The following is a 23,807-nucleotide window of genomic DNA, read 5'->3' as shown; positions in this document are numbered from 1 at the left end:
GGGTCTGATGCCCGTTTCTGTCTAAAGAGAACAATGGTGAATACATTAAAAAAAAAGAATAAAGATATATCTATCCCTCCACTCATTCATTCATTCATTCATACATAAAAAACACTCAGGGCTCCCAGCACTCTGGGAGGCAGAGGCAGGCGGATTTCTGAGTTCGAGGCCAGCCTGGTCTACAGAGTAAGTTCCAGGACAGCCAGGGCTACACAGAGAAACCCTGTCTCAAAAAACAAAAACAAAAACAAAAAAAACAACCCCCCAAAACCAAGCACTCAGGGCACTGTCTGCCAGGCTCTGTACCTGGGATGGTGACAGACGTCCCAAACAGCAACCCTGACCTCCTGGAGCAGATACTGAAGGACAGGAGAGTTATGAGTCTCCGTGAGGACAGGCTTTTAAAGTTGGCTGAGGAGAAACCAGCAATGCTGGCTCCCAGAGACTCACCCACCACGGCGATGGGCACTTTTGTAGAGGGAGTCTCTTCTTGTCCTGGGAAAGATCTGGATCAAAGGAAGGTGGGTTACTGTCCTTGAGCTCAGGGGATTCCAGGCCTGACTTAGTTCTTGCTCTAGGAGAATGAAATCTACTCCGGAGGAAGAGAGCCGACATCCAAGGGAGTCCCAGCCAGATGGGGGACTGAGTGGCTCATCAACGCAGCCAGGGAGGGGCAGGAGACAAGCCCTCGCAAACAGCAACCCGCTCACACCTGAGCCAGCAGGTCCTGCTGGGCTTGCCAGAAGCAGGTGCTGTGAACAAGTATGAAGAGAGGCAAGAAGGGCTCTCCCTCTTCTCTGCTCTCCTCTTCCCTCCAGAGAGTCCTTTCTGGAAGACTCCAGAGGGACCTGGGCAGCTGCTGTGTGTCCAAGTCTATCAGCCCCTCAGCTGTCACTCTGCTCCCAAAATAGCAGTGGCATTCGTGGTGGTGGGGGAGGGTTGTTTATCTGGGGACGGAGGTGGGGAAGGGGCATTATAACTTGCGTAGGCGGGGCAAGTCTCCAAGGGATATTCCTGTCTCTTCTGGATCTTTCTTCCACGCTTTGAGGTACAAGTCTAAAGTCTTGTAGGACTGCCCCTGAGCGAGGTGCTCGAGGGCCAGAGGGTAGTCAGCCCCTTCACGTGGGCATGGATGTCCAGTCCAGGCAGGGGGAGGGCCCTGTATCAATGACAGCTCCCAGGAGCACCTGCCCCTGTGGCCAAATATAGTCTGGAGTCACTGCCTGGGGTGATAAAGGCTGCAGGGTGGGGGCTGGGAGCAGCAGACGGAAGCTGTCTGAGGTGGGCTGCAGAGCTCAGGAGCGGTACCGAGGAGAGGAGGCGGCATCTCTGGGAGACTGTGAGCAGGCTGGGAGACTGGGCTAGGAGAAGGCCCGAGGACTTCAGGCCTGCAGGCCTGCTTTGGTTGAAAGAGACAGAGGGAAGGCTAGGGACTCTGACAAGGCTTTCAGTGGGAAACAAACAAACACCAATGTCCTTTGGAAGGGGTGGTCAGTGGATTTAGGGGTGCTGGAGTGGATAGCTTCCAGGTAGAATTCCTACCCTACTCTGTGGAGGAGAGGGAAACCTGGGTCTTTAGCTATTAGGCCAAGAGCCCCGTCCTGGGTATCCAGCAAAAGGCTGACCACGCAGGGCTGTTGGTGTCCCCACAGATGGCAGAGGCCGAAGCGGCACAGCTGAAGGAGGAAGGGAACCGGCATTTTCAGCTCCAGGACTACAAGGCGGCCACCAAGAGCTACAGCCAGGCCCTGAAGCTGACCAAGGACAAGGCCCTGCTGGCCACACTCTACCGGAACCGGGCAGCCTGCGGTCTGAAAATGGTCTGAGGACAGGACAGCTGGGGTGGGCTGAGGGCGGTGAAGGCTGGGGACAAGGTTCTGATGACCTGATGATGTGAGCTGGCATCATCCGCACCGTGCCTTCTAGACCCCTGGAGTTGGCAAATGTGCCTCCTGTTACCTGGGCCACTGCTCTAGAGAAGCAGGAATCCACAGTCACAGTTGGCCCAACAGGCACTTTTCACCTGTTGGGCAACTTCTTTGAAGAGCAGCCCTGTGACAGCCATTGTTCTCATTCCTGTATCACAGTCAAGAAACCCAAGGTTTCCCCGGTGGCAGGGGAGCTGCCATTTAAACCTGGGGTTGCCTGACAGACACTCAAGCCTGGACTTTTCTGTGTCAGGCACGGAGTGAATCCTGAGCGTCTGATAACCCGCAGTTCTGCCGCTAACTTCTCCCCTCACTCAGGGAATGCTGACTGTCTCCACTGGGCCCTCACTAATGGAGTCTCTTGTTCCTGTTTCTCAGGAGAGCTATGCCCAGGCAGCCTCGGATGCTTCCAGAGGTGAGCCCCACACTTCACCCTCCCCCCGCATGGCCGTGCTGGGTGCTTCCATTGTTATTAGGTGCTATGTTAGTCTGTGGGTTCTGAAGGTCAAGAAACAGCTGGAGAAAGAAATGAAACATCTGGCAATATGTAGCTCGGGGAAGGCAGCTCCCAGGTAGAATAAGGAAGGTTTAGTTTCATCTTGGGGACTTCAGGGACAGACCTAGGACAAAGAGCCAAAAAAAAGTACAGGAAGGAGTTTGGGTAGGAATAGGGAAAGATTTTTTTGTTTTTGTTTGTTTGTTTGTTTTTGGGAGTCCTGGAACTACCTCTGTAGACCAGGCTGGCCTTGAACTCACAGAGGTCAGTCAGCCTCTGCCTTCCACGTGCTGGGATTAAAAGCTTCCATTACAACCATCTGGTCATCTGGCTATGAAAGATTTTTTTAATGGAGTTACCTGGCTGCCTCAGAGAGGAGGGGAGCACCCTATTTTTGGGGATATACAAGCACTAGTAAGATGGAACCCTGACAGGAATCCTGTGGCAGGGGAAGCACTGGGGATCAGATAGAAGTTGGGAAGGGTTTCTGGGAGGGATGCAGAGGGAGAGGACTTTTAAGCTTTCTGCCATCCTTGAGGCTCTGGGTCTTTCTCCCTATCCCCCCCCTCCCCCCAGCCCCAAAATGGCATGAGCCAGCTAGTTCAAATAAGGAAGCCATCCTTCCTGGGCAGTAGATTAGGGAGATCAGCCTTGTAGCCCAGCCCCCCTGAGGATCTGCCTGTCCCCCTCTGTAGCCCTTGACATCAACTCTGCTGACATCAAAGCACTGTATCGGCGATGCCAGGCACTCGAGCATCTTGGCAAATTGGACCAGGCATTCAAGGATGTGCAGCGCTGTGCTACCCTCGAGCCAAGGAACCAGAACTTCCAGGAGACACTGCGGAGGCTCAACACCAGCATCCAGGAGCAGGTAAGCCCGGCCCTTCCGGAGGATTTCGGCTGCCCCCATCCCATTCTGAGGGGGAAATGCGCTAGGGAGGTTGAGATGTGAGGACAGAATGAGCCCTGCCTCTTCAGCCGCAATCCAGAGTCAGCACAGAGCTCGGGCAGTGTCTGTGGAACAGCTAGGCAAGTATGGCAGCCGTGAGTGATGGAGAGGGCCGTGTGGGGGCGAGGGCACAGTCCACTCATGGCTCAAGTCCTTTTACATTTCAGATGGAAACCTTGAAAAGGAATTATTATCACCTAGTGAGTCTCTATTATTATGACTCTAGGGGGATTGAGGTAGCTAGGAATCCTTGGGAATCAGGAAGACCAATGGGGGATAGTCCGTGGGAGCATGAGATCTTTTCAGGGTAGATGGACAAGGATGGGGAGCCTGGGCCAGAGGGGAGGAGCCCTGAATCCTCCCCCGGCTCAGCTGCTTTCTTTCTGGTTGACCCCATTACACGCGTGGGCTTCCTCCTGTGAGAAAGCGCAGGAGAGCAGTGGTGTATCCAGCCCTGGGTTCCAAGCATCCTGTGTGGCTGGACCATGTCACACTCAGACTCAGTGTGGGGGCATGAAGGGTGGGAAAGGAGGGGGGAATAGAAAAGGGGTGGCTGGGAGGAGCCTGCCCACCCAAACAGATGAGCCCAGCAGACTCCCAAAGCAGGAGAGCGGAGCAAGAGCTCTGAACTGCAGGAGGCATGGAGGGAGCCGGCCAGATGACCGCTTAGACCACCGTAGGAAAGAGTCAGAGTGGCCCAGGTGGGCTGTGTGAGGGCCTAGATCCCCAAACAGAATGCTCTCCACTCACCGGGTGAGGTGTCTGAAATCTACTTCTGGTTTATTAGCCTGGAGATCAATTTCTAACTTAGTCTCCAATTTAATGTCTAATAGTTGATTGCTTATGAGATTCTTGTTTGGGACAGGATCTCTCTATGTAGCTCTGGCTGTCCTGGAGCTCACTGTGTAGACTAGGTTGGCTTTGAACTCACAGGGATCTGCCTGTCTCTGCCTCCTGAGTGCTGGTATTAAAGGCATGGGGCACAGCCAGGCAGTGGTGGCACACACCTGTAATCCCAGCACTCTGGGAGGCAGAGGCAGGCGGATTTCTGAGTTTGAGGCCAGCCTGGTCTACAGAGTGAGCTCCAGGACAGCCAGGGCTATACAGAGAAACCCAGTCTCAAAAAAAAAAAAAAAAAAAAAAAAAAAAACCCATATCCAAAAACCAACCAACCAACCAACCAAACAAACAAACAAAAAGGCATGGGGCACTATCCGTGCCTGGCAAAAGTGGTCATTCAGTTAACGTTAAAATTATTATTATTAGCACCATCATCACTAATTGTTATTATGAGGGGGAGGGGGAGGGGTCAGAGGAGGTGGAGGTTGGTTTTCTCCTCCCAACTTTGAGGCTTTTGCGAATCAGTTTAGGTCTCAGGGCTTGCTCTGCAAAAGCCTTTACCAGCTGAGATATCTCATCCCCCCTCCCCCGCCCCTTTTGTTCAATGAATAAATAAACGGATGCCCTAGGGTCCAGAATAGGTCTATTTTCTGAGTTGAATATATGAAGAATAGGTGTGCGCCAGCTTCCTGAGTCACGTAGTCTCTCTCCTCAGCTCCGTGTGCAGTTTTCTACAGACTCCAGGGTTCAGACGATGTTTGAAATCCTTCTCAACGAAAACAGCGAGGCTGATAAGCGGGAGAAGGTGAGTGATGCGTCATTCTTGCCAGCAGAGGGAGCTCTCTACACGCGGCTCCTGTTAAAGGCGTCCTTGGCCTGGGAGGTAAGAGGGCGGTAACCATGACTATGGAGAAACCTTGGCTCTGCTCCGAGTTAATCTCATTAGGAAACGGCACTACACATATGATCATAATTACATATTTTGTACATACAGTACATACACTTAAGTCAAGACATCCAGGCAGAGTGGAGCCTGCGACCTAAGTCTGGTTGATCATGAATTCAAGGCCAGCATAGGCTACACAGTAAGATCAAGATAAACCAAGGGAAAATGTGAAATAAATAGGAAATGTGTTCCCGGATTGCCCTGAACAAACTCTAAGTGTGTTGTAGCCACAGGTACAAGCAAGACAGGCACCCCAGCCACAGAGAGCATTCACCTTGCAGAATCCCATCAGAGAGCCCTAGTCTAGGCTTGTTCTTTGGCATTTTAATTTTCTACAACAATTCCATAAAAGGAGAAGAGAGTGTCTTAGAGACATCAAGCCTCCCAGAGAGCAAAAGGCACTAAGTCTGAGTCAGGCATATGCCTTTAACCCCAACATGTAGAATGTCGAGGTAAGAGGATCAGGCATTCAAGGCTAGCCTTGGCTACCTGAGGCCTCTGAGGCTAGTCTAGGCTACCCGAGGTGGCCAGTGAGATGGCCAGAGGGTAAAGGTGACTCTTGCCAAGTCTGACAACCCGAGTTTGATTCCCATGGTGAAAGAAGAGAACCAAGTTCTTCAGGGTATCTTTAACCTATAACCGTCCCATAATACATAAATTATAAAAAATAGAATTTAAAGAGGAAAAGAAAAGAAAAAGAAAAAAAGAAAGAAACTGTCATTAACCATAAGAAGGGTCAAGACTGGGGTGAAGACATTGTGGCAAACTGAACGGCAGGGTCAAATGATGTCTTTGTTTAAAGGCAGATATTTTATTTATTGAAGTTTTGGCCTTGATTTTGATTAAAAAAAGTATTCCATTAAACATTACTTATCTGGGTATTAGGCTTTTTGTTGCCTCCTTAAGTTTTGCACCTACAAGGAATATCTAACTTGCCTCGTTGTAATTTTGATCCCAAGACACACTGATCATTCAAATAATGCTTCCCTTCACTTAGAAACACTGCAAAGAGGGTACGCTGACACATTAAGAAATATTAAAATATGCACTGGTAACAGTCATCTTAACCACACCGTCTGTCTCATGTTTCTCTCCAGTCTTCCAGTGAACATTGAAATGTTTCGCATTTATTTATGTCAGAACTTGGGTGACGATGCCCAAGAAAGGGCAGTGTATTCATTTTGTAGCCAATGAAGTCACATGATACAAAAATGTACTTTATGACTTCTCTGAGGACCTGATGAGTTGTCACGGACAAAGTGGCCTTGTCTGGAAGGGCACAGAGCCCTAAGCTTATAGTAATGTTCAGGTCACACTTGCTTGAAGCCCCAGCCACTTACCTACTGTCTTAGGTAGGGTTTCCAAGGCAACTCTTTTTTTTTTTTTTTTAATAGATCTTTATTTATTATGTAGTGTTCTGCCTGCATATATACTTGCAGGCCAGAAGAGGGCACCAGATCCCATTACAGATCGTTGTGAGCCACCATGTGGTTGCTGGGAATTGAACTTAGGACCTCTGGAGGAGCAGCCATCGCTCTCAATCTCTGAGCCATCTCTCAAGCACCCCCACCTCCAAGGCAACTCTTACAAAGGAAAACATTGAATCGGCGATGGCTTACAGTTTCAGTGCTTTGGTCTTTTATCATCCTGGCAGGAGACACAGCAGCGTGCAGGCAGACTTGGTGCTGGAGAAGGAGCTGAGAGCTCTACATCTTGATCCACAGGCAGCAGAAGGGGGCTGTGTCCTACGGGCAGTCTAGAGGAGACTATTTTCTGCAGGCAACCAGGAGGGGAGAATACCAGCGTTCTGAAGATACAGTCTGTGTATTAGCCCCTGCACTGGCTTCACGGCCAGAGCCTCCTCCGTCTTCCTGACAGCCTCTTTGCTTCTTCCTCAGGCTGCCAACAACCTCATTGTCCTGGGCCGTGAAGAAGCAGGAGCTGAGAGGATCTTCCAGAGCAATGGAGTGGCCCTGCTGCTGCAGCTTATGGACACTAAAAGGCCTGAGCTGCTGCTAGCTGCCGTGCGGACCCTGTCTGGCATGTGCAGTGGCCACAGAGCTAGGGTAAGGGCCTGAGGCTTGGGATAGGTGGTGAGCATGGCAGCTGGTCCAGGGACGCAGAGGGTGGCATGTGGTTGGGGCTGAGGTTGGCATAAATAGAACTTGAGACAGAGCCTCCGGGGTCTCCTGCCTTCCAGCCTGGCTCACGTGAATCATGGCTCAAGAGTCCTCTGGGCCTTTTCTCTGCAAGCTGGAGGTGGGCTTAACTAAGCAGAGGTGTTTGTTGAGAGTTGATTATAGACAGAGCTGAATGCAAATGCAATGTAATGTGTATTTCTTCATATTCAGCCTTTGAGTTCAGTGTGTCTTCTACACTTACACCTCACTGAGGTCCTGCCACAGACATGGGCTCAATGCCCCCAGGACTCCAGGATGGGGTGACATAGCTCAGAGTCTCCTGGAGGAAGTTTCCCAGCCTGTGGGCCCCACTTCCCCATAGCATGAAGTGGGTAAGGCTGTCACTGCCCACTTAACCTGGATGCCAGACTGATGAGAGGGGCAGGATTTCTGACTCTGTTCCTGCTGGGGTCTAGGCCACAGCCATCCTGCACGCAGTCCGCATAGACAGAATCTGCAGCCTCATGGCCCTGGAGAATGAAGAGATGTCCCTGGCTGTCTGCAACCTGCTCCAGGCCATCATTGACTCCCTGTCTGGGGAGGACAAGAGAGAGCATCGTGGGAAGGAGGAGGCCTTGGTTCTAGGTAGGAGATCTTCTTCTGTTCTGGTTCATGTGGACTCCAAGGCAGAGCCAGTCACCACCTCACACTGGCAATTTCCATACGCACAGGGGGCCTGCTTTGATGTGTGCTGGGTGACAAAAATGAAAGCGGCTTAGGCTGCCGAGTACAGAGTTGTCCATTTTTCAGCCTGGCAGGAGCCATGGTGGCGATGGCTCATATCAGCGTGACCGTGTTCAATACCACTTGATTTTGTACTTAAAAATAGTTAAAATGGTAAATTTGAGTTATTTGTATCTCATCACAATGTAATGGGGGCTCACTGGGGAGACTTGGAAAGATACAGAACTCTGTAAGGAAGAGAAATATTCCCCCAAACAAACTCTGTACTCATTCAGACAATCCACTGGATTCCTCCTATCTCTTCCTAGTCATGTAAATATATTTACACAAATATCAATTAAAAACTGGAAACTGAGCTGGGTGGTGGTGGTGCACGCCTTTAACCCCAGCACTTGGGAGGCAGAGGCAGGAGGATCTCTGGTCTATAGAACAAGTTACAGGACAGCCAGGGCTACACAGAGAAACCCTGTTTCAGAAAACCAAACCAAACCAAACAAAAGCAAAACAAAGGTTATTAAAACCATACAAATTGTTCCTGGGTCACTGCCGGCCAGTCATTGCCTGGCAGTAAGGGGCTTTCCAAGAGCAGGAGCTGTTTGAAGACAGAAGGGTTGGCTGTTGGATGACACAATGTTTAGTGGCCAGAGTGACCCTTTGGGTGTTGCTTGGGGATTTCTTTGCTTTTGTGGGGAAGATGTGTGAGATGGACAACACTGTCTTGGGAAATTCACATGCTCACTGCACCAGCTACCTTTGTATGACCAGACCCTGTCACCAGACGACGGCCTAAGGAAGGATCTATTTTGCTCGAATGCTCAGAGGGCTTATCCAGTGGTTGCTTGGCATCATGCACTTGGGTCGAACATTAGACATCATATTGTGGGAGCAGGTCTAGGAGGCATTTATGGTGAATAGGAAGAGGAGGGGGAGGACTGGAGAGATGGCTCAGAGGTTAAGAGCACAGACTGCTCTCCTGAAGGTCCTGAGTTCAAATCCCAGCCACCACATGGTGGCTCACAACCATCCATAATGAGATTTGACACTCCCTCTTCTGGAGTGTCTGAAGACAGCTATAGTGTACTTACACATAATAAATAAATACATCTTTAAAAAAAAAGGAAGAGGAGGGGGAGAGGGAGGAAGAAGAAGAGGGGAAAGAGGAAGAGAAGTAGAAGTAGGGGGAGAAGGAGTAAAAGGAAGGAAGGAAGGAAAGAAGGAAGGAAGGAAGGAAGGAAGGAAGGAAGGAGAGATGGGAGGCACTGCCTGGAAGAAGAAATGTCTCTCAAGGATGTGCCCTGAGTGACTTCCTTCAACAGGATCCTACCTCCTAGAGTTTCTGTTTCTGGAAGCCCTCCAAATAGCACCATCAACTGGTAAGCCCTTCTGCAGGAGGATGTTTCATATTTGAACTGTTAGCACTCAGAAAACAGATTCAAGACTTCCAGAATCCTTCTAGATGTTTCTGCCATTCTTGATCTTCTCCATGTGAAATTTCCTCTCGTCTCTTTTTGCTCTTCTTTTCTGTTCCTCAGATACCAAGAAGGACCTGAAGCAGATTACCAGCCACCTGCTGGACATGCTGGTCAGTAAGAAGGTGTCTGGGCAGGGCAGAGACCAGGCACTGAACCTGCTCAATAAGAACGTCCCCAGGAAGGACCTGTCCGTTCATGACAACTCACGCACCATCTATGTTGTAGATAACGGTGAGATGGGGGATGATGGGACTTGGGGTTCAGTCATGCTACTGGGGTAGGCTCAGATACTCATCTCTGTGCAGAGAGAATGGAGGACAGTTGTCTGGAGTGCATCTTCAGTCTCAGCTGAAGGTGGTGGCAGGCATTTGTGTAGTAGAATTTATTTCCCCAGGGTCTCTTGAAGCTGGTAGGTCAAGGCTCTGAATTAAGAGCAAGAACACAGCCAGGAAGTGATTAGCACCCCCAAACATTGACTAGATCCACCTGAAAAACAGGATTAAGTGTTCATAACAAACAGGACCACCAACCATATAGTCCCCACACACCCATCCAACGCAGTGCACATGCGCGTGCTTACACTTTGACACATGACCCGGGTGCCTAAGGTCTGCTATCACGCTCCCCCACCCCAGTTCTGGTCCCTGTCTATATTCTGGAAGCCAAATAGCAGCACTGGCCTCTTTCTTCTCTGCAGTAGGATCAAATATGTGATTTATGGGATGGATGAGGTGGGGAGTGTGTGGTGGGGGACCATTTCTTATTCTCTTTCTTGGTTGGAAGGCACTAAATGGAATAGCTCTCAGGTGAAAACCAAGTGGATTTAGAAGCCCCAGTAGGCCGGTGCAAAGCCAAGCGTGAGGCCTGTGTGTCACTCAGACAGGGCCAGTGAGGGTTCTGGGCGGGGATCAAACCGAAGTAAGTTCCCGGCTTACAAGGGGGAGACCCTGAGTGTTCTAATAGGAGAGAAGTGGGAGGGGTCCAGAGGCAGGATGGAAGGGGAAAGTCAGAGGTGCATTTGGGTGGGTGGGGCAGGTACACTGCGGGGAGTCTCTGCAAGCCAGGCTTCAGTGTCTGGGTTGGCTCATGGAGGGGGGGGGCACCTTACCGAACCCCTTTTGGTATGTGAGTCTGTGACATAATAAGAACCGTGTGTTTGGCCTCTGCACTCCCCTGACACACAACTCACACCACTGTCTTAGTGATCTTCACTAAGCATTGTTTATAAGCTGTTGAGACTGGGTGTGGCTGGGGTGCCTGTGAAGAGCTTGGAAGGAATATGAGGAGGTTTCCGGGAGGGAGGCTAGCTGTGTGATTAGAGATTGGGAACTTCCTCTCTGTGTCTGCATCTCCCACTCCCACCTTTGACCTCAGGGTGAGAGCCCAGAGACTGAGGTAATCACTAACAGCCGGTGACGCAATTAATCATGTCTACATCACGAAGCCCCTATTTCAACAAGGGAAAATGCTAACCCACCCCTAACTGAGGAGGCCCAGCCTTCCAGGGACAGGAAGGGGCTCTGGGAAGGCAGCACCTGAAAACTCTGGAGCCCTCTCCTTTCCGCACACCTCCTCCTGCATCCCCCCCCCATCCAGCCCTTCCTGCCTCATCCTTTCTTTAAACTGATGGTATAGTAAGGAAACTGTCCCTCTCAGTTCCATCAGCCGTTCTCGAATATGGGATCCCAAGGGCCTCTGTTTGTAGGCATGCTGGGCTGAGGATGGGGGAAGCTAGGACCATTTGCAGTGGAAGCCATCTTGTGGGACTGAGCCTTCACTCTGAGGGGTCTGTGCCAACTCCAGGTGGCGTCAGAGTAGAGTTGTAGGATACTCAGCTGGTGTCAGGTGTGCCAAGAAGAATAGAGAAGTGGAAGTTTTCCTTGAAGTGGTAAAATATGGGCAGTGCAGCATTGCTGTCAATCACTTTCAGCTCCCTCCCAGTACGCAGAGCTCCGCCCCTCCTGCATTCGCCTCTGCCTTTCTTCCTTCCTCTGACAAGTGTCACTCAAGGTCTCTCCACCCCAAAGCTACATTAAATATCCCAGAGGCTTTATGGCATGAGGGTTAACACGCTGGGCTTGACAAAAGACTTCACAGGGAAGGTGTCCTCTCTGTATGTCCTTTGGCTGGCTACAAGATTATGAGTAGCATCCTTGGCTTCTCCAAATTTGAAAGATTGAACTGATTGCTAAGCAGTAGGATGGTTGTTAAGCCCGAGTCAGGGAATAAGCCCGAGCCCCTTGGCACGAAGGAAAAGAAATGCTCGGTACAGTCTGGAGAGGGAGCAGGAAGCCTGGTCCTCCATCTGATTCTGTGCCTGTCCAATCACCTTTTGGAGAAATAAGGATCAACCCGGGGCCTTGGATATGCCAGGGAAGCCCTCCCCGTCCCCGAGCTCTGTCCGAATCCCCGGCTTGTAGCCCTGTTGGAGTCGGTTGCCTCATCTGCACTGTTAGCGGTCAGTACCCATAGAACCTTCCTGCCATGTTTACGTGCCCATTTCCCACGCCAGGCTAAAGGTAGGACAGATAAGGGGCTCGTTTATTTGTTAATCTACTTGCTTAACAATCTTGTGAGTCTTGAATTTAGTCTGATGGAAGAAGCCACTGGAGAAGGTTCCTCCATAAGGTAACAAGAAGAGATAATGATTAATAACTACTATAGAAATGATAGACATTTGAAGAGTGATTTTGCCTCTGGAAGGGTGCTAGGCTGTTTCTGTACATCTTCTGACTGAGTCCTTGAGTCTATTAAATAGGTCGTGTTTTTTCTCCTTTGTAAATGATAATACTGAAGTCTGGGGAAAAGATAATATGAAGTCATATGTAAGAAAGATCAGACCCGACCCATGAACTGAGATCAACTGTTGTTTAAATGTGCTGGAAATATTGGCCATGCAACAGGTGGCTTGCTCCACAGGTGCAGAGTCAGATGAAAGACTTGGGCCTCTTGTCCCCTCTCTAGTCCCCTGAACTCTGGAGAGGCCATGTACTGTCTGCAGCCACAGCTGGTGGGGACCAGCGATGAGACATTTTTTAGGGGGACAGAGACCTTGGCAATCTCACTCCTGCGGCTGTCACCCCATAGGTCTGAGGAAGATCCTGAAGGTGGTGGGGCAGGTCCCAGACCTGCCCTCGTGCCTGCCGCTGACCGACAACACCCGCATGCTGGCCTCCATCCTCATCAACAAGCTCTACGATGACCTGCGCTGTGACCCAGAGCGCGACCACTTCCGCAAGATCTGCGAGGAGTACATCACGTGAGTTCCCAGGAGGCACCAGCCACCAGTGGCTGTGTAGCCAGCCAACCCCACCTTCTGTAACTTACAGAAATGATAGCAATTTATTAGCTCTCAGTAGGATCTGGGAGCCGCGTCGCTGGGTGATTCTAGCTTGGTGGTCTCCCAGCGAGGCCCAATCAGCTGGGCTAGGCTGCCGCCACTGGATGGTTGAATGGCTTGAGGGTTTGGCTGGGGTTAGAAGATATTTCTAGGAGGCTGCACTCCCGTGACGGTGCACTGGTCACGGCTGCTGGCCGAGGTCGGCAGTTCCTCCCATGTGGACCTCTCCATCAGCTATGATGAGTCTTTCTCTCTCTTGCACGCCCCCCACTGTTTCTTTGTCGCAGTTCTTTGACTGTTAATTGCAGTGATTACAGTACATGGTCCAGATTTCTGGAACACTACCCATGTCTCAGAACTCGGAGTGTGGCTTAGGAAGCTGTACTCTCGATGGGTCCTAGGTGGGGAAAGACATCACCTTTTCCTCTGTGTCCTTTCTCTCCTCCTAGGGTGGCACACTGGTTTTGTACAGGGCCAGGGAAGAGATGTTTTAGATTTTGTAGGACAAATTACATGTATTTAATTTTTAAAATATTTATTCTTTTTTTTTTTTTTTTTTTTTTTTTTTTTGGTTTTTCGAGACAGGGTTTCTCTGTATAGCCCTGGCTGTCCTGGAACTCACTCTGTAGACCAGGCTGGCCTCGAACTCAGAAATCCGCCTGCCTCTGCCTCCCAAGTGCTGGGATTACAGGCATGTGCCACCACGCCTGGCTCATATTTATTTATTCTTTAGAACAGATCTCATTATATAGCTCCTACTGGCATAGAACTCTTTCTGTAGACCAGGCTGGCCTTGAACTCACAGAAATCAAGCGCCTCTGCCTCCCAAGGGCTGGGATAAAAGGTGTGAGCCACCGTGCCCAACAAATTCATACATCCCTGTCACATATGTATCTATGTTTTTCAACTGTCAAATGAAGAACTTTTCCGAGCTCTCCCGTTCACTTCTGTTCTCCTGCTAACCTCCACCCTGACTCTTAAAGCTCCTCATGGCTGAAGCTGCCTCAGAGCCTCAGCCCATCCTGCTAATTCCAGGAGCACCTCCGTCCTTGGAGCTTAAGTCTTAGTCTCATAAGCCTTAGAAAGAAGTCTGGGGGGCTGGAGAGATGGCTTAGAGGCTAAGAGCACCGACTGCTCTTCCAGAGGTCATGAGTTCAAATCCCAGCACCCACATGGTGGCTCACAACCATCCATAAAGAGATCTATGTCCTCTTCTGGTGTCTGAAGACAGCTACAGTGTACTTACATATAATAAATAAATAAATCTTAAAAAAAAAAAGAAAGAAGTCTGGACCTAGAGAGCTACAGGCAAAATGTTTTTTTATTGAGATACAAGCTCCAGCTAAGTAGAAGAGGGAGCTCTGAGCAAGCTTTGGTCAGGCGTTGGCTCCCTAAACAAATGAACGGGGTTGGCAGATGCAGGAAGACTTGCCGTCCAAAGTTCCCATGTAGGTCCTCCATGCACGTGCGGAACTCATGCTTGTAGAGTGTCCGGTCCTGATTGACCAATGTCCCTGAGCTCAGAGGAAGGCAGCTTGCTGATCAGCTGGGACTCCCGGGATAAGGCAGCTGTCAGGAAGCTATTCTGCTTGCATTGGTGTCTGTAGGACACATCCACTGTTTTTAACTTTGGGGCTCTGTGTGCACCCCGGACCCGATTTATGTCCTTGGGTTATTCCAACCCCACTTTTGGATGCTCCCCTCACTGTCTCAACTCATGAGATCCCAAATTGAATTCCGCACCCTCACCGGACAGAGGGCAGCTCCTCAGGTGCTCACTGGGCCTGGCTGTGGTTATGTGCTGGTCCCCCAGTTGGGAAGGGCAGAGCTGTTGATGGCTGATAGTCATCAGCCGAGCTCTCTTATTGGTCCTTGCCTCAGCTGACAGGGCTCTCCTGCCTTTCCCAGTGTAACCAGCATCTCATGACCTGTCACTCACCTCAATGTGAAATGACATTTTAGCGTGCCCCAGCTCATCAAGGGAGAAACTTTAGGGTGACTGCATTGCAGGCCAGTGCATTCCTCGATGCTGCTTCCTTCTCTGCCCAATAATTTAACTTCTTGCAGGCCAATCCCAAAGGTTAATGTACTGCCAGAAGGACCTAGCCTGCAAGCAGCCGTGATGTCATGCACCCTTAAGAAATAACAGCACTATGTTATCTATTTATAGACCAAAAAGCTGAGACTCAGAAAGGTCCAGTAAATTGCCCAGTGCCACACGGTTCACAAGGGAGGGCAAATTTAAATCTTCCCTCACTCCACATTTTCCACCTCCTTGGGTTGATTCTCTTGACCATCCTTGTCTTCTGTTTTAGGAGCAAGTTCGACCCCCAGGACATGGACAAGAATGTGAATGCCATCCAGACAGTGTCGGGCATCTTGCAGGGGCCCTTTGACCTGGGCAATCAGCTGCTGGGCATGAAAGGCGTGATGGAGATGATGGTGGCTCTGTGTGGCTCGGAGCGCGAGGCGGACCAGCTGGTGGCTGTGGAGGCTCTCATCCACGCCTCCACGAAGCTCAGCAGGGCCACCTTCATCATCACCAACGGCGTGACGCTCCTCAAGCAGATCTACAAGACCACAAAGAATGAGAAGATCAAGATCCGCACGCTGGTGGTGAGTGGACTGGGTGCCGAGTGCCAGGGATACCAGGGTGAAAGACGTGACCTCTATGGCGGAGTGTCTTAGGGGTCCCATTGTTGTTGTTGTTGTTGTTTTCCGAGACAGGGTTTCTCTGTGTAGCCCTGGATATCCTGGAACTCACTCTGTAGACCAGGCCAGCCTCGAACTCAGAAATCCTCCTGCCTCTGCCTCCCAAGTGCTGGGATTAAAGGCATGTGCCACCACCGCCCGGCGACCAAGGCAATTCTTATAAAGGACAACATTTAATTGGGGCTGGCTTACAGTTTCAGAGATTCAGTCTGTTATCGTGGTGGGAAGCATGGCAGCATGCAGGCAGACACGGTGCTGGAGGAGCTAAGAGTTCTATATCTTGATCCACAGACAGCTAGGAGGAGGCTTCCTTCTGCACTGGGTAGAGCCTGAGCACTAGGAGACCTCAAAACCTGCTTACACAAGGCCACACCTATCCCAACAAGGCCATATGTCCTAATAGCGCCACTTCCAAACATATTCAGACATATTCAAACCACCATAGGGGTTGAGTGTGTGTGTGTCATGGCACATGTCTGGAAATCAGTGGACACCCTGGGGGTTGACCATTGTCTTTTTACCTAGTCTGACACAGGGCCTGTAGTTGTCTGCCACTGCAGTACTCACCAAATAAGTGAATAATTATCACGGCTGGCCTCACCGAAGGAATGCTTAGCATTCCAGACCTATGCATCCTCATCCCAACACAGCAAGTGCTTCACTCAGTGAGCCATCTCTGCAGCTCCTCATGTCAGTCAAGTTTCTGCTTGTGTAGCTTTGGCTGGCCTGGAACTCATGCTGTAAACCAGGTTGGCCTTGAACTCCCAGAGATCCACCTGCCTCTGCTGCCGGTGTGCTGTGATTAAAGACGTGTGCTACTACGCCTGATCCTCATGTCAATGTTTTAGAAACTTTTTGCCACGGGCATGATAGCTTTTCTGCCCCAGAAGACATCTCTCTTTTCCTGACAAGAGTCCATTTCCCGCCCCCCCCCCCCTCAGTTAGACTTTGTGTGTCTGAATTTGTTGTTGCCCACGTGATGTGACTTCTTTGTTTTCTCACGCCATCTTGAGGTCTCTCACAGCGGCTGCAGATATTTAGTATGATTCTCTTGTGCAAATTTTTCAAAACATCAAAGAAGTCAAAATGCTGAGGACTTGAGGCTTTGTGGGTATCTTTCCACATTGGGGAATCGGGGAGGGCATCTCAGAGGAGGTGGCATGGCATAGAAACATGTCCAGGCAGAGAAAAAGGGACAGAGTTGCTGAACCGCAGGCCTCTCTGTTGCTGACCCTTCTGTGTCCCTTCTCCACAGGGGCTCTGTAAGCTTGGCTCCGCTGGGGGCTCCGACTACGGCCTCAGGCAGTTTGCTGAAGGGTCGACAGAGAAGCTAGCCAAGCAGTGTCGAAAGTAAGTATTTTATGTTCCCAGGTCCGCTGCATCCTCATGGGCCTCTCTGAGGGATTTCTGGGATGTGCTTCAGTGACCTCAGGCTGGAAAAGACCCCTCACTGGCTACCTGTTATCCCAAACCTGAGTCACTGTTGGTCAGAGCCCTGGCTCCTTCTCCAGTGGTTTCCCCACTCTCTACTTCCAGGTGGCTGTGTAACACCGCCATAGACACTCGGACACGGCGCTGGGCAGTGGAGGGCCTGGCCTACCTCACGCTGGACGCTGATGTGAAGGATGACTTTGTCCAGGACATCCCTGCTCTGCAGGCCATGTTCGAGTTGGCCAAGGCAAGAATGATCCAGATCTCTAAGCGCAGGAAAGGGTGACAGGGTGACAGTTTGTTGGCTCGGGTGCTTGGGGCTCAGATGGCTGTGGGCTCACCCTGGCTCCACCCTCCCTGGTGAGGCTGGATTGGCTCTTTTACTCAATGACCTTCATTTGGTCTGGTTGTGGGACTCACAGCTCTGTCCTGTCAAACAGCATGTCTGTCTGGGACCCTTAGGCAGTGAGATCCCGAGGAGCAGTGTCTGGATTCTTCTGGAAGTGGCGTGGGGTCCACTAGGATCAGCGGAGAGACTTCCACTGGTCTAGCACTCCGGTGACTCCTTTCTGTTTTTTCCTAACCTGGGGCTTCCAGACCAGTGACAAGACCATCCTGTACTCAGTGGCCAACACCCTGGTGAACTGCACCAACAGCTATGATGTCAAGGAGGTCGTCCCTGAGCTGGTGCAGCTGGCCAAGTTCTCCAAGCAACACGTGCCAGAGGAGCACCCCAAGGTGGGTACGGGCGGCAGCTCCGCAGGTGTGCTCAGGAAACAATGTTGAGAAGTGCTGTGGGGTTTGACGATGACAATAGTAGATTTCCCCACTAGGTGGCGCTCCTGATTTCTGTCTTAATTTTCCTGGCTGGGGTGAGGAGGATGGCTGACAGTTTTGTAATCTGATTAAACGGAGCCAGATGAACATTTCACAACATTTGTTGTTGATTTCATGGATACTTGTGTTTCATTTCATGACCCCTAGTCATAGAATTTCGATTTTTATGGGGTATCTGGACTTAGGGATATGAGTGATAGGAACAGAGGAGGAACACAGGTTTCCTATGCTCAAATGTCACAAAATCCCTGACACCCGCTATGTATGGTGATTACCCCTACACAAGGATGTATTTGCATGTGATTTGCATACAAATGAATATTTAAAAGTACTCCCAGCTAGTGAAATCCTTTGGATTTTTGAAAATGATAAAAATCATACCTGTATATATATATATATATATACACACAATGGAGTACTATTCAGTCATTAGAAACAATGAATTCATGAAATTCTTAGGCAAATGGATAGAGCTGGAGAACATCATACTAAGTGAGGTAACCCAGTCTCAAAAGATCAATCATGGTATGCACTCACTGATAAGTGGGTATTAGCCTGGAAAACTGGAATACCCAAAACATAATCCACACATCAAATGAGGTACAAGAAGAATGGAGGAGTGGCCCCTGGCTCTGGAAAGACTCAGTGTAGCAGTATAAGGCAAAACCAGAACAGGGAAGTGGGAAGGAGTGGGTGGGAGAACAGGGGGAGGGAAGGGGGCTTATGTGACTTTCGGGAGTGGGGGACCAGAAAAGGGGAAATCATTTGAAATGTAAATAAAAAATATATCGAATAAAATAAAAAAAATAAAAAATAAAAAAAATCACCTGTGCTATAAAGTGGGGGTGGTGGACAGTAGGGCGAACTTAGCCACACACTGATGCCTTCTCCACAGGACCGCTGTTGGTGGTTTCTTTTGTCACTCACAGAAAATCCTTTTTTCTTTCTTTCTTACCTCTATTTTTTTTTGTTTTTTTGTTTTTGTTTTTTGTTTTTGGAGACAGGGTTTCTCTGTGTAGTCCTGTCTGTCCTGGAACTCCCTCTGTAGATCAGGCTGGCCTCGAACTCAGAAATCCACCTGCCTCAGCCTTCCAAGTGCTGGGATTAAAATTGTGCACCACCTCTGCCCGGCTCTCTCCTCTATTTTAACAGAGTCCGGGAGTCACTTTGAGCCAGATGTTGGGAACATGCTCTTGCCACCAGCTCATTCTCTTCACAGTTTTCATTTCCTTGTGATGTCATGGGCATGCTAGGTGCTCTGCCACTGCCTCCCCAGGCCTCCATCCCTCTTACACTCTGGGTTGTGTTCATCCAGGCAGGGGTGTAGCACACGCACGTGCCCCATGGCCGTGTGTGAGACTTAAGCACATTTCCAGAGATTATGCACCACGCCCTCAATCCTTCCGCTCCCCACTCTGAGCATCTGTCGTAATGACTCAACCTGGGGCTGACAACTGGTCCCTTCCCATGTCTATCCATTTGTCCCCTTCAGGACAAGAAGGACTTCGTAGACTTGCGAGTGAAACGGCTCCTGAAGGCAGGCGTCATATCCGCACTGGCCTGCATGGTGAAGGCAGACAGTGCTATCCTCACAGACCAGTCCAAGGAGCTGCTGGCCAGGTGCAGTGAGGGTGGGCTGGGGAGACTGGGAGGCAGAGGCCAGGTGGAGGGATTGGAATGGTAGACAAGCCAGGGGGTGGAGAACAAGGAGAAGGGACGTGACAAGGCAGGTCACCACAGTTGAAAACGTGCATCGGGAGGTCCCTTTTAGTTACTTTTTTCTCAAAGATGAGGGATAGCCTAGGGGGCAGGCAGCCAGGTTACAGCACAGTGTAAATGCCGTGACAGGGAAGCCCAGTGGTTGGAATCTAGGCAGTGGGTCCTAACAACCCAGACTAGAAGGTAAGTAGGTGGGCATCCAGGAAGGCCTCCCAGCAGAGGTGATAACTCAACAGAGTCATGAAGGAAGAAAAGGGATGGAAAAGGCATCAAGGATGTAGAGATAAAGAGTATAATTTGTTTTTTTTCCCTGTGGTATGTCTTAGTGTTACGAGTGGTGGTGGTATCAGGTGGCACCAGGCCCCGGAACAGGATAGACCCTGTCTACCCAGGGATAGGGGTAGTCAGGGACAGTTTCTCCTGGACTGAGGATAGCAGGGAGCTGTTGGCTGACTCCTGAAATAGGAATGAGATGGATATTTGCTTGGTCTTATTCCCACCCCCACTTCTGGCCACAACAGTATCCTGTAAAGATGACTCACTCCAGGCAAGGCATACAGGCTGCCTTCCTTGGCTTCTACTGTTGTTCTGGGGTTTCCTGGCTCCGACTGGCTTGTGTGTGATTCTGGAAATGTGATACAGGGATTGTGAATATTCATTCTCTCTTATCATTGGCTCTGCAGGGTGTTCCTGGCACTCTGTGACAACCCAAAGGACCGGGGCACCATTGTAGCTCAAGGTGGTGGCAAGGTAATTAGGCAAGATGAGATCCTTGCTGTCTTGGAAGGTGATATACTGGGAAGGAACACACACACACACACACACACCTGTGTCTATGTGTGTGTTCATGTGCCTGCTAATATTACATGCACATGCATATACATGAGCCCCTCTTCTTTCACTCCAAAATCATGTGTTTCAGACCACCCTAACTTCACGAAACATGCTTACTTAGTTATCTGCACCATCTAATTCACTGGCCCAGACTTGTTCCGTCTTGATTTAATAATGTCCTGGTATCTATTTTGGAATCTCATTCGCACTCCTTGCTGTTCTAGCTGGATGACAGACCATGGGCTTCGCCACAGAAATCGAAACCTCCCTTGCAATGGGAGTTTGCTCCCCTTTATTTTAGCTGTGTACACCTGGGCACATCACTCTTTCTGGACTGTGATTTCTTCCTCTGCAAAATGGAGAGAAGAAATCATAGTTTAACTTTCCAGATAGTCGTGGGAAGTAGATTAGATACATTTAGTTCTCAGTAGCTGCTCAATAAATAAATAGGATTATATTTAGCTTGACCAAAATGTAAAAAACATAGTTACTATTTATCACTATTATTGTTATTATTATTATTTGAGACAGGGTCTCACCTTGTAGCACTGGCTAGCCCAGTTCTTGCCATGTATGCAATCCAGGATGGACTTGAAATTGTTGTAATCTTCTTCCTTCATCCTCCTGGGTGCTGAGATTTTAGACCTGTGCCACTACACCCAGCAAAAGTCAATCTATTGATTATTTATTTTTTTCAAAATGGAGTCAGGAGTGAAGGTAGAGACCTTGGTGGTCCCTGGGAACCAGGCAGTGAATCCTTGATCAGTATTTAATTGGTTTATACATATTTGGGTTAGTCAGACTCTTGTCTCTGTGGCAAATATCTGAGATGACAACTTTAGAGAAAGAAAGATAGGTTTGGGTTCATGTTCTCAGAGGTTCCGGTCTACGCCAGGCTCACCGTGGATCAGTGACAAGGCAGAACCTCATGGCAGAGTGTGAAGCCAAGCAAACTTTCTCACTTCATGAGTCAGGAAAAAGAGGGAGGAAAGAGAGGGAAAGGGGAAGAGAGGGAGAAAAGGGGAGGGGGAAGGAGGAAGGGAAATGAGACACACCCTTTTAAAGGCACACTCCAGTGATGTACTTCCTCCAACCAGGCCTTTCAGTCCCACTGCCCCTTCGATGCTCATCGATGGATTAATCTGAGGGTTAGCTCGGAGCCTTCAGAGTCCAGTTACTCCCTCATCACCATGACAGCTGGAGACCAAGCCTTGCACACATGAATCTTTGGGATTTCGTCTAGATAGGAACAGTTTTTTGTGGTTGATTATTCTGTGGGTCTCTGAATGGCAGGCAGGCAGGCAGGCAGACAGACAGACAGAGGGCAGCTGGAGCCAGAGAAGTGAGAGGCTTCTGGATGTCTGTTGCTGGCAAGTGACTATGCTCTCTCTTGCAGGCCCTGATCCCCCTGGCTTTGGAGGGCACGGATGTGGGCAAGGTGAAGGCAGCCCATGGGCTAGCCAAGATTGCGGCTGTCTCCAATCCGGACATCGCCTTCCCCGGGGAGCGGGTGCGTATTTGAGAAGAAAGGGAGAGGTTGATGAAGGAGTGACCATTGCTCTTACGGTCCTGCCCCTCATCTCCTCTGCTAAGAAGGGGTCGTGGTGCTGTCAGAGGGAGGATAGTGATTCGGACACCTGGACACCAGGCCTGGCTCTATCTTTAGTGAGCATGATTGTCCTCCCAGAAATTCAGCTTTCTCATCTGCACAGTGAAAATGAGCAGCCCAGCCTCTCAGGATCACAGATTAAACCAGACAGAGTGTGGGAAAGAAAGGGCTTTGGAAATGTAAAGCTTTAGAAGCAAGAGACAGGGAGATACCTGTGTCTCATCTGACCCATGTCTTCCCCGCAGGTGTATGAGGTGGTGCGGCCCCTTGTGAGTCTCCTAGACACACAGAGGGATGGGCTTCAGAACTATGAGGCTCTCCTAGGACTCACTAACCTGTCTGGGCGCAGTGACAAACTCAGGTGTGTGGAGCAGGTGGGGAGGGCAGAGAGACATAGAGGTCTCCACAGTGTTTGGTTAAAACTCTGTATGTGTCAAGTACTGACATCTCTGCTTGTAATGCGTCAAAGATGAATCAGGCATAGGCGGAGTTTGGGCTGGTACCCCATAAAAACACACAAGGATTATATACAGCCGATTTCCCAAAGGCACCCTGCCTCTTAAAGTAGGGAGGAATTGGCAGGTGGATGGAAGGATTGGTAGGTATCCCTTCTTGGAAGCAGAGGGCCAATGGACTGTGCTGTGCTGTGGTTTTAAGTGGCAGACAGCCTGGTCTAACTGGCTCCCAGCATGAAGGAAGTTTATTGACTCATGCAAATTAAGTTGGGGATAAACCAGTCAGATGTGGTTTGATGCAGGGATTATAGAGTTATCTCCATTACTGGTCAACCAGTCCCCTCCTCCCCCCTCCTTTCTGTTGTCTTAACTTTCAGGAAGACTTTTCTCCTCTCTCACGTCACATGCTAGTTCTCCATCTCACCTACAGCAGAAAAAGAGAGAGAATTTCCTTCTTCAATAATGAGACTCTCCAGTGGGGTGACACATTCATCCCAGAGCCTGACACTGTGCCTGGGAGACAATTGTCATATCATTTAATTTATATCCATTGGTGGTGCTTCTGGAGGTGGACTCAGTGCCCTGTACAGGCTGAGGATGTGGAAGGGACCTCATGAAGATGGAGGAAGGACCCTTCATGACCAACCTGACATGCTCACTGCTGGGGACTCAAGGTCCCTTCTTCCTTCCCCTTCCCCTCCATTTCAGGCAGAAGATCTTCAAGGAGAAGGCCTTGCCAGACATTGAGAACTACATGTTTGAGAACCATGACCAGCTACGGCAGGCAGCCACCGAATGCATGTGCAACATGGTACTCAATAAGGAGGTAAGGCTGGAGCTCCAGAGGGACAGGGTGACTAAAGTGTTTTCATCAAGCTAGGGGTTCGAAGGGATAGGGTGACCAAAATATGAGTATTGGCTTGGGACGAGGCTGGTGCCCAGAGATGATACTAAAACAGCATCTTGGTGGGAGAACCCAGGAGTCCCCAGATCAATCAGATTATTGCCCTATTTCCATGTGGGAGCCCTAAGGAAACATTTTCACAGCATTCTATCCCAAGCTGAGCTGTGGTCTGAGTGAGGTGGACGGTGCCATTTCCCTAAGTTAATTAAGTCTACATAATGTCATAGCAAGGCAGGGCTCTTGGAAGTCAAGGGGCTAGACCGTTTATAGTCATTAAAGATCCACAGGACAGTGAAGAGATGCTAAGGTACAGTTCTGAATCACTTTAGAAAACCTCACTATGAATGTCACCAGGTCCATGGAACCTGCAATGCATTATGGAACCTGCAATGCATCATAGCTGTACTGACCACTGAATAATCACAGGATATAAAGTGAAAATGAATTAGGGGTATACTATAAGGCTTCAGA

General features: G+C 49.8%; 1 protein-coding gene across 1 annotated transcript in view; it reads left to right on the top strand.

Annotated features, from left to right (window-relative positions):
- The first annotated feature begins 311 nt into the window (after positions 1–311).
- The window catches only part of Unc45b (unc-45 myosin chaperone B), a 28,793-nt gene continuing 5,297 nt past the window's right edge, over positions 312–23,807 (top strand). The window contains exons 1-18 of the mRNA XM_052195925.1: positions 312–521; positions 1,653–1,820; positions 2,247–2,343; positions 3,120–3,295; positions 4,929–5,107; positions 6,979–7,225; positions 7,756–7,924; positions 9,556–9,726; positions 12,583–12,754; positions 15,151–15,451; positions 16,803–16,897; positions 17,084–17,227; positions 17,572–17,716; positions 19,308–19,435; positions 20,218–20,284; positions 21,765–21,878; positions 22,223–22,338; positions 23,141–23,258. Coding sequence (XP_052051885.1) covers positions 312–521; positions 1,653–1,820; positions 2,247–2,343; positions 3,120–3,295; positions 4,929–5,107; positions 6,979–7,225; positions 7,756–7,924; positions 9,556–9,726; positions 12,583–12,754; positions 15,151–15,451; positions 16,803–16,897; positions 17,084–17,227; positions 17,572–17,716; positions 19,308–19,435; positions 20,218–20,284; positions 21,765–21,878; positions 22,223–22,338; positions 23,141–23,258 — 2,817 coding nt within the window. The remainder of the gene's footprint in view (positions 522–1,652; positions 1,821–2,246; positions 2,344–3,119; positions 3,296–4,928; positions 5,108–6,978; positions 7,226–7,755; positions 7,925–9,555; positions 9,727–12,582; positions 12,755–15,150; positions 15,452–16,802; positions 16,898–17,083; positions 17,228–17,571; positions 17,717–19,307; positions 19,436–20,217; positions 20,285–21,764; positions 21,879–22,222; positions 22,339–23,140; positions 23,259–23,807) is intronic.

The sequence above is a fragment of the Apodemus sylvaticus genome, chromosome 10 (genome assembly GCF_947179515.1).
Source record: "Apodemus sylvaticus chromosome 10, mApoSyl1.1, whole genome shotgun sequence".
In the NCBI taxonomy this organism is placed as follows: Eukaryota; Metazoa; Chordata; class Mammalia; order Rodentia; family Muridae; genus Apodemus; species Apodemus sylvaticus.
Note: the sequence above shows the minus strand (reverse complement) of the source record. Positions and strands in the feature narration are given on the sequence as shown.